The sequence below is a fragment of the Terrapene carolina genome, unplaced genomic scaffold, assembly GCF_002925995.2.
Source record: "Terrapene carolina triunguis isolate 2854851 unplaced genomic scaffold, T_m_triunguis-2.0 Scaffold112, whole genome shotgun sequence".
Taxonomy (NCBI): domain Eukaryota; kingdom Metazoa; phylum Chordata; order Testudines; family Emydidae; genus Terrapene; species Terrapene triunguis.
Window position 1 is genome coordinate 9754986 of NW_020664463.1, and position 14115 is coordinate 9769100.

General features: G+C 46.4%; 1 protein-coding gene and 1 long non-coding RNA gene across 5 annotated transcripts in view; one reads left to right on the forward strand and one right to left on the reverse strand.

Annotated features, from left to right (window-relative positions):
• The window catches only part of LOC113406608, a 10083-nt gene extending 5707 nt beyond the window's left edge, over positions 1–4376 (forward strand). Inside the window, exon 2 of the long non-coding RNA XR_003369808.1 lies at positions 4127–4376. This is a non-coding gene — a long non-coding RNA (uncharacterized LOC113406608). The remainder of the gene's footprint in view (positions 1–4126) is intronic.
• A4GALT (alpha 1,4-galactosyltransferase (P blood group)) overlaps positions 9–14115 on the reverse strand; it is a 67262-nt gene continuing 53155 nt past the window's right edge. Inside the window, exons 2-3 of one of the 4 annotated variants that reach the window (XM_026652237.1) lie at positions 5545–5649; positions 9–2241 (exon numbers count right to left, since the gene is read on the reverse strand). In XM_026652237.1, the coding sequence (XP_026508022.1) occupies positions 1119–2192 (1074 nt within the window). In that variant the 5' untranslated portion in view covers positions 2193–2241; positions 5545–5649 and the 3' untranslated portion in view covers positions 9–1118. Of the gene's footprint in view, positions 2242–5544; positions 6143–14115 lie in introns of those variants that run through there. The other 3 variants (XM_026652235.1, XM_026652236.1, XM_026652238.1) reach the window with 3 other exon arrangements.

Consider the following 14115-nt stretch of genomic DNA (forward strand, 5'->3'; position numbering starts at 1 on the left):
GAAAATAGGAGAGTGGTACTTCCCTGCCTCCCCGTGGTGTTGTGAGAATAAAATGATTAATAGTTGCTCAGATACTACAGTGATGGAGTGGGGTGGGGAGAGCTGCAGTGGGTATACACACATAAATCCACAGATCATTCCAATAAAAGGAAGTGACATTTTACAGCTCTCCAATCAGAAGACAGGCAAGGCATAATCTGGACACACCCATCACTTGCATCTTCATAGCATATTAATTCTGACCCTCGTTTAAAATAAAGTTTGTCCCATGGCTGCTTAGAAGTTTTAATTTAAAAACAAAAACAAAAAAACAACCCTCCTCCCCCACCGTTGGACAAACCCTGAATTCCTTACGCAGTCAAACTTCACGCTGGAGACAATGGGTATTTGCCCCATTAAGAAGCGAGCAAGGACTATATAGCACATGGCTCCTTGTACACACAGAAGTGTCCCGTTAAAGGTTTGTAAAATAAAAGCTGGAACATGTGGAAGTTCCATTCAGCCAGTGGTTTCTGCAGTAAGGAAAAGAAGAAGAAAAAAGAAGCGTTTAAAAAAAAAAATCCGCCCTTTCTTTCTTCTCTCGTCTTCCTTATTCCCTTCCCTTGCTGCCTGTTCTGATCCTCCTTTTAACTTCTTCCTCAATTCATCTTCCCTCTGCTTCCCTCACTTTATTTCTTTGAAGATGTTTGGGAGTTCACAAGAATCAACCAATGACCTGGGTCCAGCTTTTCATTTATACTAAGGCCCCTTTATGCCCCGTTGGGAGAATAAAGACTGTTTACTCTCACTTTAAAGCCTCTTTATGCTGCCAGAGTGTTGCAACGTTTACTCCCATCTTAAGGTCCCTTTACACAGCCAGAGTAGTGTAAAGGGACCCGAGTGTAAGGAAAGGAAGGAAAACGAGGCAAGCACTGCTCAGTCTTTAGTTAACTCCTGTGTTCAACCTACATTCAGCCTACCCTACATTTATCTTTGAATTTCACTACATCACACTGCCTGGTGGTTGATGATTCACAGAGATAGAAGAACTTTCAAATGTACATTTTTACTTGGAAGGCTGAACAGTTTTGGCTACTTCCTGTGTTCAGTTAGGTGACAGGTGGGTCAATCAATTCCTTTCAAAAATACTTCTTCATTATCCCATATGTTGAAGGGCAGTAATGGGAATGCAGCTGAGCCAGCAAAGCTTTTGAGGTGATCTCAAATCTTGTCCCTTGGCTCTTTTTATTCCAAATATGCACCGCGTAGGTATTCTTGAAGAGTCTGTGAAGCTCCGAAGAGCTGACCACTTCAAAGAACTTCTTCCAGTCCTGCCAGCGGATGGGATAAAAGGCTTCTCTGGGAAGAGTACTGACTCCTTTACAGCTTTTACTGCTCCAGAGACTCCTGATGGAGCACCATTTTTTGAAAACACGTGTTAAAAGCTGTGGGCCCTGGTGCCCCCAGATCCAGCCATTGTAATTATCCACATAGTCCTGCATGCAAAGCTCTATGAACTTGTGTTTGGCTTCAAAAGAGAGAAAAGCTCCATTCAATACATATTTGGACTGGATTCCAAGCGCATTGGTGAGGTTCTTTAAGTTCTTAAGGACTATGAAGTCTGTGTCTAAGTAGATACCCCCAAATTTCCACATGATAGCAATTCTACAGGCATCAGAAAGTATGGGTAAGAAATAAGGCTCCCATCTGTGCTGGGCCACCAAATACCAATCAGCTAGAGGGGTACCAGAGAAAAGGTCATTCAAGTCCAGTGGCCGGATTTCCACATTGGGGAAGCAACTCAGCAGGGAGAAGCCCCAGTGTTTTGGAAGAGTGAAATTTCTGTTTGCCAAGCCCTTCATAAGGATGACGACTTTGGTCTCAGGGTGAGCCCTGGCTGCTGATTCGACAGAGCACATAAAGAGAAAACTTGGGTTGGTTTTCTCTGAGGTCTCCACAAAAAATATATCCCCAGGCGGTGGAGGTGGCCTGCCAGATACAGCTGGGGGAGGAGAAGGCACAGATCGAGGACATTTGACTTCCAGAGGCAAGCCATAGAGCAGACTCTTGCCTTTGGCGTCCTCGGTGATTTTCCAGTAAAACATTATGGAGACAAAGGACATGAACTTGAAGGTGATGATAAACACAGCCCAGAGCTTGTGGTTCATCACCACCCTGCTTAGCTGTAGCACACAGATGGGCGTTTTGTACATTTTTGCCTCTACCCCAGGGCCTTGTTCTTCCAATAAAAAATAGGGTGATCTGGAAAAAAATAAAAAGGAAATTATTAAACACAAAAGACAATAGAAACAGTGAACATGAATCCATATTTTGTAACCTTATGCAATTATATATTTTTGACTTTCACAATACATTGGTTATTTTATTAATCACCATTATTATTTATTTGTATTATAGCAGCATCCAGGGCCCCCAATCAGAAACTGCAGCCCTATTGTGCTAGGCACTTTACAAAACATGTAACCAGAGGACAGTCCATGCTCCCTTTAACACCATGCAAACAAATTCTGCCCTCTGTTTACACTCATGCAACTATATGGATTTCAGTGGGGTTGCATGGAGCAGAATTTGGCCCAAAACTAGCTTTTTCTTTCACTTCAGGCCACATTCTAAACCAGACTAACGTAGTAATGATTCTAGAGAGCTGGGAATTGGGAGCTACTGTCTCTGTAGGGCTGCCATCCAAACAATCCTAGAGCCCTGGGAAAAGCCCTGGTGTGGAAAGGCTCCAATTGTTAGGACAGGATGTTGATTACTTAGTAAGGACAAGCACAGTCATTTCCTGACTCTGATTGCTCAAGTGAAGCCAGCCAGGACGGTCACATGTTTCTTCTCACAAGATCTCAATTGCTAGTCTGGCAAAACATGCAATGATCTTTGCTGATCTTACTCTGCTTTCTCATTCCCTTGTGACACCCCACTGTGCTGTTTTGTTGTTACAAAGTCCCACAAGCATAGGTGCTGGAACTAGGGATGCTGAGGGTGCTGCTGCAGGGCTTACAGGTTGGTTCTACGGCTCTCAATAGCCCCCACTATACAAATTGTTCCAGCCCCCCTGCACACAATGTCAGAGCATTATCCAGATTGCCCTCGCACTTCTGACTCTGCTCCACTCTCGTCTGCTCCCTGATTTAATATTTAGACCTTTACAATGAAAATATCTAAATTGGAATATCACCTCCCCCTTCACAACACAGGCCTATGCTCCCGTACCCTCGCTTTACCAAGACCATCCTCTGGGATGGAAGGGGAAACAACCAGTGCCCTTTTCCTTTTCCCTGCACCCTATCAGGGTCTATACCTCCCCCTGGAGTATCTCCACAAGTGTGGGGGAAGCCTGTCTACCATCACAGTCTGCAGTTGGACCAGGGTACATTACTACTGTCCTGCTGTTACTAGCCCTGTAATGTTCTGGCCTGGGGCCGAGTCATTCCTCAGAGTTCACTGGACAGGATTTCCTGCCATTCAGCAAGTGAAGGTATTTGATCTGCCCAGACCAGTCTACTAGGCAGTTTATTTTACCCTCTTCTGATTTACATAGTGTGGCAGAGCTCTGGCTTTGCCTCGGGCGGTCCTGTACTTCTAGGCGGGTAGGGCTTGCCTCAGAGGTTTGCTGTGACCCTCAGTGTAGTCTCTCTCCCCTCCTAGAGGCAAGGGTTACACTACAGCTTACTGATCCACCTTCATGATTGGCCAGTCAATGGGTTTGGTGTAAGAGGCCTCTTTAGTCCCTGTCTTCCTTCTCAGGGAGCGTTTTTGTAGAGGTTGGGGGGAATCCGGGCCTGCCCTCTTTGCCGGGTTCCAGCCCAGGGACCCTAATGGCACCGCAACGGGTAGTTTTCCTATACTACCGGAGCTATAGCCCTTCCCTGGGCTACTTCCCCAAACGGCCCCTCCTAGCACCGTCCTTGGTACCTGACCATACTTGTCCTCCCAGCTCTTTCACCACGCACCTTCTTTCTCCCAGTCTTCCCACAACACACCTTCTTACTCCCAGCTCCTACCAGCTGGCCTCTCTGAAGGGGCTTCCTTTTAAACTAGTCCCAGCAGGTTCTAAATGGGCTTCAGGTGATCTGATTAGCCTGTTTCCCTTGATTGCTTCTAATCAGTTCTTAATTGTTTCCAGGTGTCTTATGGAGTCTTCCTGACTTAATTGCTTCCAGCTCCTTCCTGACTGCTATGGGACAGCCCCTGGCCTGGTCACTCAGGGAAGAAAAAACTATTCATCCAGTGTCCAGTATGTTTTCCTTCTACCAGACTCCTGCACCCAACCAGTCTGGGTCTGTCACAATAGGCAGATGGAAACTCTTCAGGAATTCGAAGCACCCAGCTCTACCTATTGCATGTAGCAGCATCTAATAAATCCCAACAAAGCAGTGCACCTTTGCCTCAGAATTAAACACACTTATCTTCCTGATACATTAGTGGTAATTGAAGCTGCTGAATAGCAGAAACATTCTTTGCAGCAGCTCACCAGCCAGGGGAGTGGTGAAGTGTTGCTGAAGTAGCCAGATTTGGGGGGCAGGGTGGTGGAGACAGATAGCTATGGTATCTGAGCAAAGAACAACAGCTAACAAGAACTGGCAGTGCTGTGAGAAGCAACGTGTTATTTTCAGCGCTGCCTTCTTGCCAAAAAAAAAAAAAAAAAAAAAGTATCATTGGTAACAGTTGGCTTCAGTTCTCTTTTAAACTTTCCATTCTGAAGAAATCATTTTAGTCAGTAACACTCGATGGGACTCCTCATTACTAGGGCTGGCTAGAAAACAACAATTTTGTTTTGCAGAAATTTTTGAAATCTTTAAAGAGAGTGAAAGACACCACCCAAGCCCCAAAGTGGCCAATAGCCCAGTGATTAGGGCACTCACCTGGAATGGAGAAGACCCACAGTCAGCTTCCACCTCAGCCTGATTTGGAGCAGGGACCCGCCCTAATCAGCAGGCCATTTTCAGTTTCTCCTGTTGGATCTATTCCACTTTGTACAAATAATTACATATCCACTGGGCCAGAAAAAGTGACTTTATAGGCTGGTGATTAAGGCCTGGTCTACACTTGGGGGGGGGGGGGGTATCTATCCAAGATCTAAGTTACGGTGTCTTCACTGCGGTAAGTCGACAGCTGATGCTCTCCCGTCGACTCCGTCTCTCACCCTGGTGGAATACCGGAGTCGACGGGAGAGCACTCGGTGGTCGATTTATCGCGTCTAGACTAGATGCGATTGATCCAGCGGGGGCGATTTATCGCGGCCCGTCAATCCAGCAGGTAATGTAGACAAGCCCAAAGACAGCTCTCAGAGATCTTATGGTTTCAGAGTAGCAGCCGTGTTAGTCTGTATCCGCAAAAAGAACAGGAGTACTTGTGGCACCTTAGAGACTAACAAATTTATTAGAGCATAAGCTTTCGTGGGCTACAACCCACTTCTTCGGATGCATCCGAAGAAGTGGGTTGTAGCCCACGAAAGCTTATGTACTAGAGATCTTATGCTCACATCTGCACTATAAGGTGAAATGAGTAAACCATTGTAGAAATGGAGCAAAATTAACTCACCCAAATTCTTCAGTCTAGAAAGGAACCAATCGGAACTGGACAATCAGGCCTTAGTGTTTCCCCATAAGCATTTGATATTGTTGAGAAATAGGCAAGTTGTTAGAGCTGAGTGAATACAAAGCCAAAAGACAGAAATAAAAAAGGTTGGTTTGGATCAACTGCAGCTTAGATTTTTCCCCTGGCTGAAATAAAAACAAAAAAGATTTCATTCGGGTTGAGCAAAATGACATTTTCCAAGTGAAATTTGATTAGAACTGACATTTGGGGAGCAGAACCATTTCTTTCCAGACAAAAATGTCAAAAAGGGCTATTTTGAAAATGTCAAAATGAACAGTTTTGATTGTTTTTTTAACCCCCCACCCCTCATTTTTTTATTTGGCTGAAGCTATTTGCCAAATGTGACCCAAATTCACCAACGCATTTTGGAGCAATCAAAAAAACCTTTTTTGGGGGGTGAATTTATTATTTGCTGAAAAATTGTCACTCAGCCATAGCAAGGGTCATATTTTCCACAGTATTAGGTATCAGGCCTACAGGTGCTGGAAATTGACCACACATGAGCATGACGTGAAGTGCAATCTGCTAGACAAGACTCATTAAAATGTGTCAAGACTACTGTGAACCCAGCAAAAATGTCACTTGGGGAGGATACATTTCCTTTACAATAAACTAACGGCTAGGGGAGACCGTTGACCATTATAATTCTGACCTACTTTGTATAGCCAAACCCTATGAATCTGAACAGTTAACAAAAGGAATCATTAGGGACAAAATTAGATCAGAGAAAGGTTGCTTGCCATTACAAATTTGAAAAACTACACATATTACTGCTTTTTTTTTTTCCTTTGGGGCCTGATCCAAAGCACTTTGAAGTCAATGGGAGTCTGTCCTCTATTTTGTTGTATTGCAGGCAGAAGACAGTGAGAGACAATAAACATGGTACTCCACAAATGTGGTTTTTACAACGTCATTATTCAGAGTACAAGCACACTGACAGTGTCCAGCAAAACTACATAACAATCAAAGGCAGAAAGTGAAAAAGTCACCTAAACAATAGGGGGAACGTAGTTAAGTTGATACAAGTCTCTAAAGGTTACAGTAACTCCTCCACTTTCATCCCGTTTTGTACATTTGAAATCATTAGCTGCTAGTCTAAAATGATGGTGCTTGCATGTGTCTCCTGGCATCTTTTACATTTTGATCACAAGCCCTATTACCTGCAATCTTCTCTTCCCCTGCACCACACAATTAGTCCCGTGAACAACAACTTTTGTATTTCATACTGCATTAGCTTATGTTATTCACTGGTGCATTATGAAATGTTCACAAGGAATCATCATCATGACAGGTAATATCTGATGCATACAGTTCTGCTTATAACAGCATCAGTAATAATGACAAGCAAAAGCTAATCATGTACCTCACGTGCAATTATAGAGAACTGCAAACACGTTAAAAAAAAAAAATCTATGGGAATTTATAAGCATGATTTTCTGAATGGCAGGAACACAGTGTTTGACAAATAAAGACAGGTTTACAGACTATAGCCTACAGCAGGGTTTCTCAATCAGTGGGTCAGGACTCAAAATTGGGTTGCCAAAATGTTTCGAAGGGTCACGTGGCAACTCCTTGTGGCTCCTATCCCATGGGGCTGGCTGGGCTCGCCTCCCTGCTCTAGGAACTGCAACCTCTGGGGTCCCAGCACCACTCAGGTTTAGCCCGGCTGTCATGATGATGGAAGTCCAGGTAGGACAAATGTGAGTGAGTGGCATTGCAACTCCATGAGCCAGGTCACAACTCCACTCACACAAATTTGATCCAGTCAGGGGGGCGGGGCCAAACCTGAGCGACACTGCAACCCCGGAGGCTGCAACGCCTAGAGTGGAGAGCCAGCCCCACAGCACAGGAGCTGCATGAGCCACCACTGTGTGAGGAGTGCCAGGCAGGACTCCAGAGGTGAAGCCGGGGGGGGGGGGGGGGGGGGGAGGGAGAAGAGGGTCATTTCAGTTCCACACAGGGCCAGGAGATTTTTCTTCTTCTGCTAGTTGGAGGAGCCAGCCCCACAGGTTCTCAGTGTCCATATCAAAATGGCACTGGAAACAATGCCAACAAGACTCCATGACCCAAAATCTAGCAAAGAACATGTGATGAGAGGACAATTCCTTCCTCAAAGCGTTTACAATTTAAGTGAGAATTAACAATACTGCACAGAGGTTGATTCTGATCCATTGCCTCCCCCCCCCACACACACCTTACATCCAAATTCACAGTCTACACTACAGAGTTTTGTCGACAAAAAGGCAGCTTTTGTCAACAAAACAGTAAAGGTGTACACACTGCAATATGACTTTTGGCAGCAAACATGCCCTGTTTCAGCAACAAAATAAAACCACCCTGACGAGAGACATAAGGCTTTTTGTGCAAAATTTTCATTGACAAAATGCCAGCGTAGACACCACGCTTGATTTTTTTCACTTTAATTGGCCTCCAGGAGGTGTCCCACAATGTCCATCCTGACCGCTCTGCTCAGCAGTTTGAACTCCACTGCCTCACAGCCAGGTAACCACCATCTGCCCCTCCCCCTTAGAAGCCCTGGGAATTTTTGAAATTCCATTTCCTGTTGCAGGGCCGGCTCTGGCTTTTTTGCCGCCCCAGGCAAAAAAGCCTCCCGCCGCCCCCCACCGGGGAGAGCGGCAGGGGAGGGCGGCGAGCCCGGCCGGGGCCCCACTCTCCCCGGCCGGCCGGAGTGCTGGGAGGAGGGCGGCCCCACTCTTCCCGGCCGGCCGGAGCGCCGGGGGGAGGGCGGCGAGCCCGGCTGGAGCCCCGCTCTCCCCGACCGGCCGGAGCACCGGGAGGAGGGTGGAGAGCCCGGCCGCGGCCCCACTCTCCCCGGGTGAGCGCCGCCCCCCTCCAGGTGCCGCCCCAAGCACATGCTTGGAGGGCTGGTGCCTGGAGCCAGCCCTGTCCTGTTGGCTCGGTGTGGAGAGATCTCATTGTATCTTCCCAGGTGACCATGGCAGCTTATCGCAGCAAATGCTCTCCCGCTTGGACTACTGCAGAGCTGCTGGATCTGCTCGGTATATGGGGAGAGGAGGCCGTGCAGTCCCAGCTACACTAGAGTCATAGGAATTTTGATATCTACGGGCAGATTTCTCAAGGCTTGTGCGAAAAGGGCTATGATCGGGACATGCTGCAGTGCAGAGTGAAGATAAAGGAGCTGAGGCAGGTGCACCATAAAGCGAGGGAGGCAAATAGTCGCTCCGGTGCTGCACCTAAGATCTGCCGGTTCTATCCTCAGTGGCAACCCCACCTCAGTGGCAATCACCAAAAGCCCTGTGGATACTTTGGCGAGCCTGGAGGCAGTGGAAAGAGGACCTAACCTGGAGGATGAAGTCATTGATGAAGAGGTGGAGTTAGACGACAATGTGGAGCTCCTAGCGGGGTCACCCAATGGGGAAGGCAGCCAGGAACTGTTCACCACTCCAGAAGTGTCTAGCAAGAAGCAGGAGAGGAGACACTTATAAAACAAAGATTGTACACACCAGGAGTGTTTTTTAGCAAATTTGAATAACTTGTTTATAGTTAAATGATTTTACTTAAATAACCTTTTGCCTGGATTATTTACAGACACTTCCCAAAGGAATGGCTGCAAAGAAACCAAGAATTTTTTTTTTTTTAAACACATTTACGTAGTGTTATTGCTTAATTTCCCCCCCAGTAACTACAGAGTTAACCTTTTTACTTTCTTTCTTTTAACTTCCTTAAACTGCGGTTGCCTGCTTGTTTGGGCCCGATCCTTCTTTCTTGCTGGTTCACTTTTTTTCCCCCCCCATGGGCACAGGCATTGTTTACTACCAATTCAGCAAGGAGGGTGGGCTAACCCCCCTTTTATTTATTTATACTTTTAGCTGAATTAAGGAGGCGATTAATTTCTGCCTAGATCTATTTTGCTTTATATATACACAACGACACCTACTACTCCTACCAAACAATTACTTAAAACATTACTGCAATAAACTCAGGCCTCTTTCTTCGGCGAGACCTCCTATCCTAGACCTCCTTTTCAGGCGCGGTCAATGCCTCAACAGTCACACCAATAGGAAGGGCTTTACGAGGGTGGTCTTCGCACACACCCCTTTCGGCAAAAGGGCACCGGCCCGTCTTCACGAGAACAGGATAGGAGACCCCACTGCCTCCAGTACGGCGGGCGATTTCCTGGGACTCCCCCTCTCTCTGAGCAAGGGGAGGGAGCCTCCCGCTCCAAGCGGAGTCGCTCCAAATGAAAAATCAAGGGAGGAACTCGGTCGTGGGTCAACCAAACAGAAGGGTCAGGAAAGGCGCGGTCCCCATACACTCCTCCCCCAGCAGAGAGCACCGGCCCGTCTTCAAAATAACGGGATGGGTTACTCCACTGCCTAGGAGTACGTGGGCAGTTTCCCAGGGCCTCCCTGCTCTCCGAGCAAGAAGGGGCTTCTCGGCACTTCAAGGGAAACAGGGGTAGGGTCACCTCACGGCCCACAATCACACAGCACACCTAAATCGGGACTTCATTACGGCATCTCTCACCACTACCAGCCTATTGCTGGTGGGAGCCCTGCCACCCCCCTCGGCCGCTCCGGGGTCTCTTCCTCCCGACAACACCTGCGGGATCCACTCCTCCCGGGGTCACCCAGCGGCCGGTCAGTCGTCCTCCGAGGGGACCAATCCCCGAAGGCCGAGCCACACGAAGCTAACTAATACAAAACAAACAAAACCCAACACAGACAAGTTACAGAACGGACACACACAAAACGAACAGGTGTCAGGCAAATGAGTCTAGCCTCAAAAGGTTCGGATCACAGCGCGCCCTTACCTGAACCCAGAGCCTACAGGCAGCTCCCCACCTTCATGGTACCTTCCGGGGCATTATGGTCAGTGTACTGGGGAGGGGTTGACAGGATGCCCAAAGAAGGCAAACCTCTGGCAACACCATCAGAGGACCCAACCACATCAGCCACACCATCAAGCGCTCATTCACCTGCACATCCACTAATGTTATATATGCCATCATGTGCCAGCAATGCCCCTCTGCCATGTACATTGGCCAAACCGGAGAGTCCCTCCGCAAAAGAATAAATGGACACAAATCGGACATCAGGAATGGTAACACACATAAGCCAGTAAGTGAACACTTCAATCTCCCTGGTCATTCTATTACAGATTTAAAAGTCACTATCATTGAACAAAAAAACTTCAGAAACAGACTTCAAAGAGAAACAGCAGAACTAAAATTCATTTGCAAATTTAACACCATTAATCTGGGCTTGAATAGGGACTGGGAGTGGCTGGCTCATTACAGAAGCAGCTTTTCCTCTCCTGGAATTGACACCTCCTCATCTATTATTGGGAGTGGACTACATCCACCCTGATTGAATTGGCCCTGTCAACACTGGTTCTCCACTTGCGAAGTAACTCCCTGGTCTCCATGTGTCAGTATATAATGCCTGCATCTGTAACTTTCACTCTATGCATCTGAAGAAGTGAGGTTTTTACCCACGAAAGCTTATGCCCAAATAAATCTGTTAGTCTTTAAGGTGCCACCAGACTCCTTGTTGTTTTTGTAGATACAGACTAACATGGTTACCCCCTGATACAAAAGTTCTGTAGCCATTGCTCGTCATCCCAGACCTGCATGACGATACAATCCCACCATTCAGTGGGTATTTCCCAAGCCCGAAAGCAACAGTCCACTGTCTGCAGCTGTTCCGTGAATGCCAAAAGCAATCTAAAGTTGCTCCTATTCACATCCCACAGCATGTCAGGCAACTGGGAGTCTTCATCAGTTAGGAACTTCGTGATTAACTGCACTGCCATCCATGATGTCTTCATGACAGTTATCAGAGCATATCAGAGCAATGCGGGATCCACTCCTTCTCACAAAGATGCCAGGGTGCACAGCAAATAAGAGCCATTGAAAAATGTAGTGAAAAAACCGGAAGCCCATGGAATGCTGGGACATTGAGCCCAGTCCCAAAATGCGCTGCAATCTGCTCCGCCTTCCCACAAGACCTAGTGGCAGAAGGTGTTGAGCTGGACTGTGGAATAGGTACCCACAGTGCATTGCTCACACTGTTGATGATAGTGCCCCAACTGTGGACACGCTCTGCCGACAGAGGGAGCGAGTGTGAACATGCAATACCAATTATTATAGCGCTTTTTGGAGTGTTGACATAACTTTCGTCGACAAAACTGTAGTGTAAACAAGGCCTTAATCTCCTGATTATTTGAGAGAGAACAGCAAAATCTCTATTCTGGAAAGACCACCTCTCCATAACATTTTGGAAGGGTGAGAAAAAAGCATCTTCCTTCCTGCCTTTGCTCAATACATCAGCCTCTTACTTTTCTGGTCTTTTAAAAGAAAACCACCAAGATATATTGAAAACAGGGCAGTGAACTGCAAGCCAGATCCTCAATTGATCTGCAGACAGTGTATGCCAGCTGAGGATTTGTTTCTAAAACAGGGCTTTTACCAAGTCAGCGCTGGCATAACTGCAGTGTGAGTTTGAGAGGAATTATAACTATGCTAGTGATGAGCAAACCAAAATGGTTCAGTTGTTCCTGATAAGCAATATGTCTGGATTCTTATACGAACCTTTTGCAGACTTTCACCATCTATTTCTCTCCCACAACGGTGAGAAAAACTCCCCCTTTCTCTTTGGCTTCTCATCCCTCCCCCCCACACCCACACACAGTTGATCTCCTAACTCAGTCCCTCACTTAGGACATGATATGGACAGGACATGATGCTGCATGTCTACCTTGAGTGGCCTGGCTACAAGGCTTAGCAGCTACTCTCAAGGTCTTTAAGGTACCTGGGGATAGGTTTCTATTTGTATGTATCTCAAATGAAAAATCACATAGCACATAAAACCTTTGGGGAAATAATGCCCCAGGCTTCCCGCTCCCATGGTCTTTTGCTGTTGCTAACTGGTTTCTATGTTTATAGTACAACAATAGATTACACACCGACTCCTGCCAGAGCAATCTACTGTCCATTTCTTGCCACCCTTGTAAATATTTCTGTTAGGTTGCTAGATTTCCACGCATCCCAGCTAACAAACAATGCCTTCATTGCTGTTTTTAATTGGTAGCACACAAGGAAATAATTACTTGGGGGAAGGGATAGCTCAGTGGTTTGAGCATTGGCCTGCTAAACCTAGGGTTGTGAGTTCAGTCCTTGAGGGGGCCACTTCGGGATCTGGGGCAAAAAATCAGTATTTGGTCCTGCTAGTGAAGGCAGGGGGCTGGACTCAATGACCTTCCAGTTCTATGACATAGGTATATCTCCATATATTATATTATTTACTGCCAATATCTCTGTTCTGTAGCCCTCGCAAGAGTTGGATGGATTGTTCACTCTGCTTGGTTGGAAGCAGGGAAAAGAGCTCTGGTTCGACAATTTACTGCTCATCTGTTATTTGGCTGAGCTGAGGCTTATGTCATCATATAACATAATGCACATTGGAAAACAATCCCAACTATACAGACAAAATAATGGGGTCTAAATTAGCCATTACCACTCAAGAGAGATCTTGGAGTCATCATGAATAGCTCTCTGAAAACACCTACTCAATGTGCAGCAGCAGTCAAAAAAGCTAACAGAATGTTAGGAACCATTAGGAAAGGGATAGATAATAAGACAGAAAAATATAGTGCCATTATACAAGTCCATGATACACCCACACTTTGAATACTGCATGCAGTTCTGGTCACCCCATCTCAAAAAAAAGATATTTGAATTGGAAAAAGTACAAAGAAGGTCAACAAAAATGATTAGGGGTATGGAACAGCTTCCATATGAGGAAAGATTAAAAAGACTGGGAAGGTTCATCTTAGAAAAGAGATGACTAAGGGGAAATATGATAGAGGTCTATATAATCATGTTTGGAGTGGAGACAGCAAATAAGGAAGCGTTATTTACCCCTTCACATTATATAAGACCCAGGGATCACACAATGAAATTAATAGGCAGCAGTTTAAAAACAAACATAAGGAAGTACTTCTTCACACAATGCAGTCAACCTGTGGAAGTCATTGCGAGGGGATATTGTGATGGCTAAAAGTATAACTGGGTTCAAACAAGAATTAGATAAGTTCATGGAGGATATGTCCATCAATGACTATGAGCCAAGATGGTCAGGGATACAACCCAGGCTATGTCTACACTACAGAATTAGGTCGGATTTATAGAAGCCGGTTTTATAGAAACCGGTTGTATGCAGCCGATTGTGTGTGTCCCCACCTAAAATGCTCTAAGTGCATGAAGTCGGCGGACCGCGTCCACAGTACCGAGGCTAGCGTCGACTTCCGGCGCATTGCACTATGGTACCTATCCCACAGTTCCCGGAGCCTCTGGCGCCCATTGGAATTATGGGTTGAGATCGCAATGCCCGAATGATGCAAAGCAGTGCCGCGAGGGGTTCTGGGTACATTGCGTCAGGCCCCTCCCCCGCCGTCACAGCAACGGCAGACAATAGATTCGCGCCTTTTTACCTGGGTTACCTGTGCAGACAACATACCACGCCAAGCATT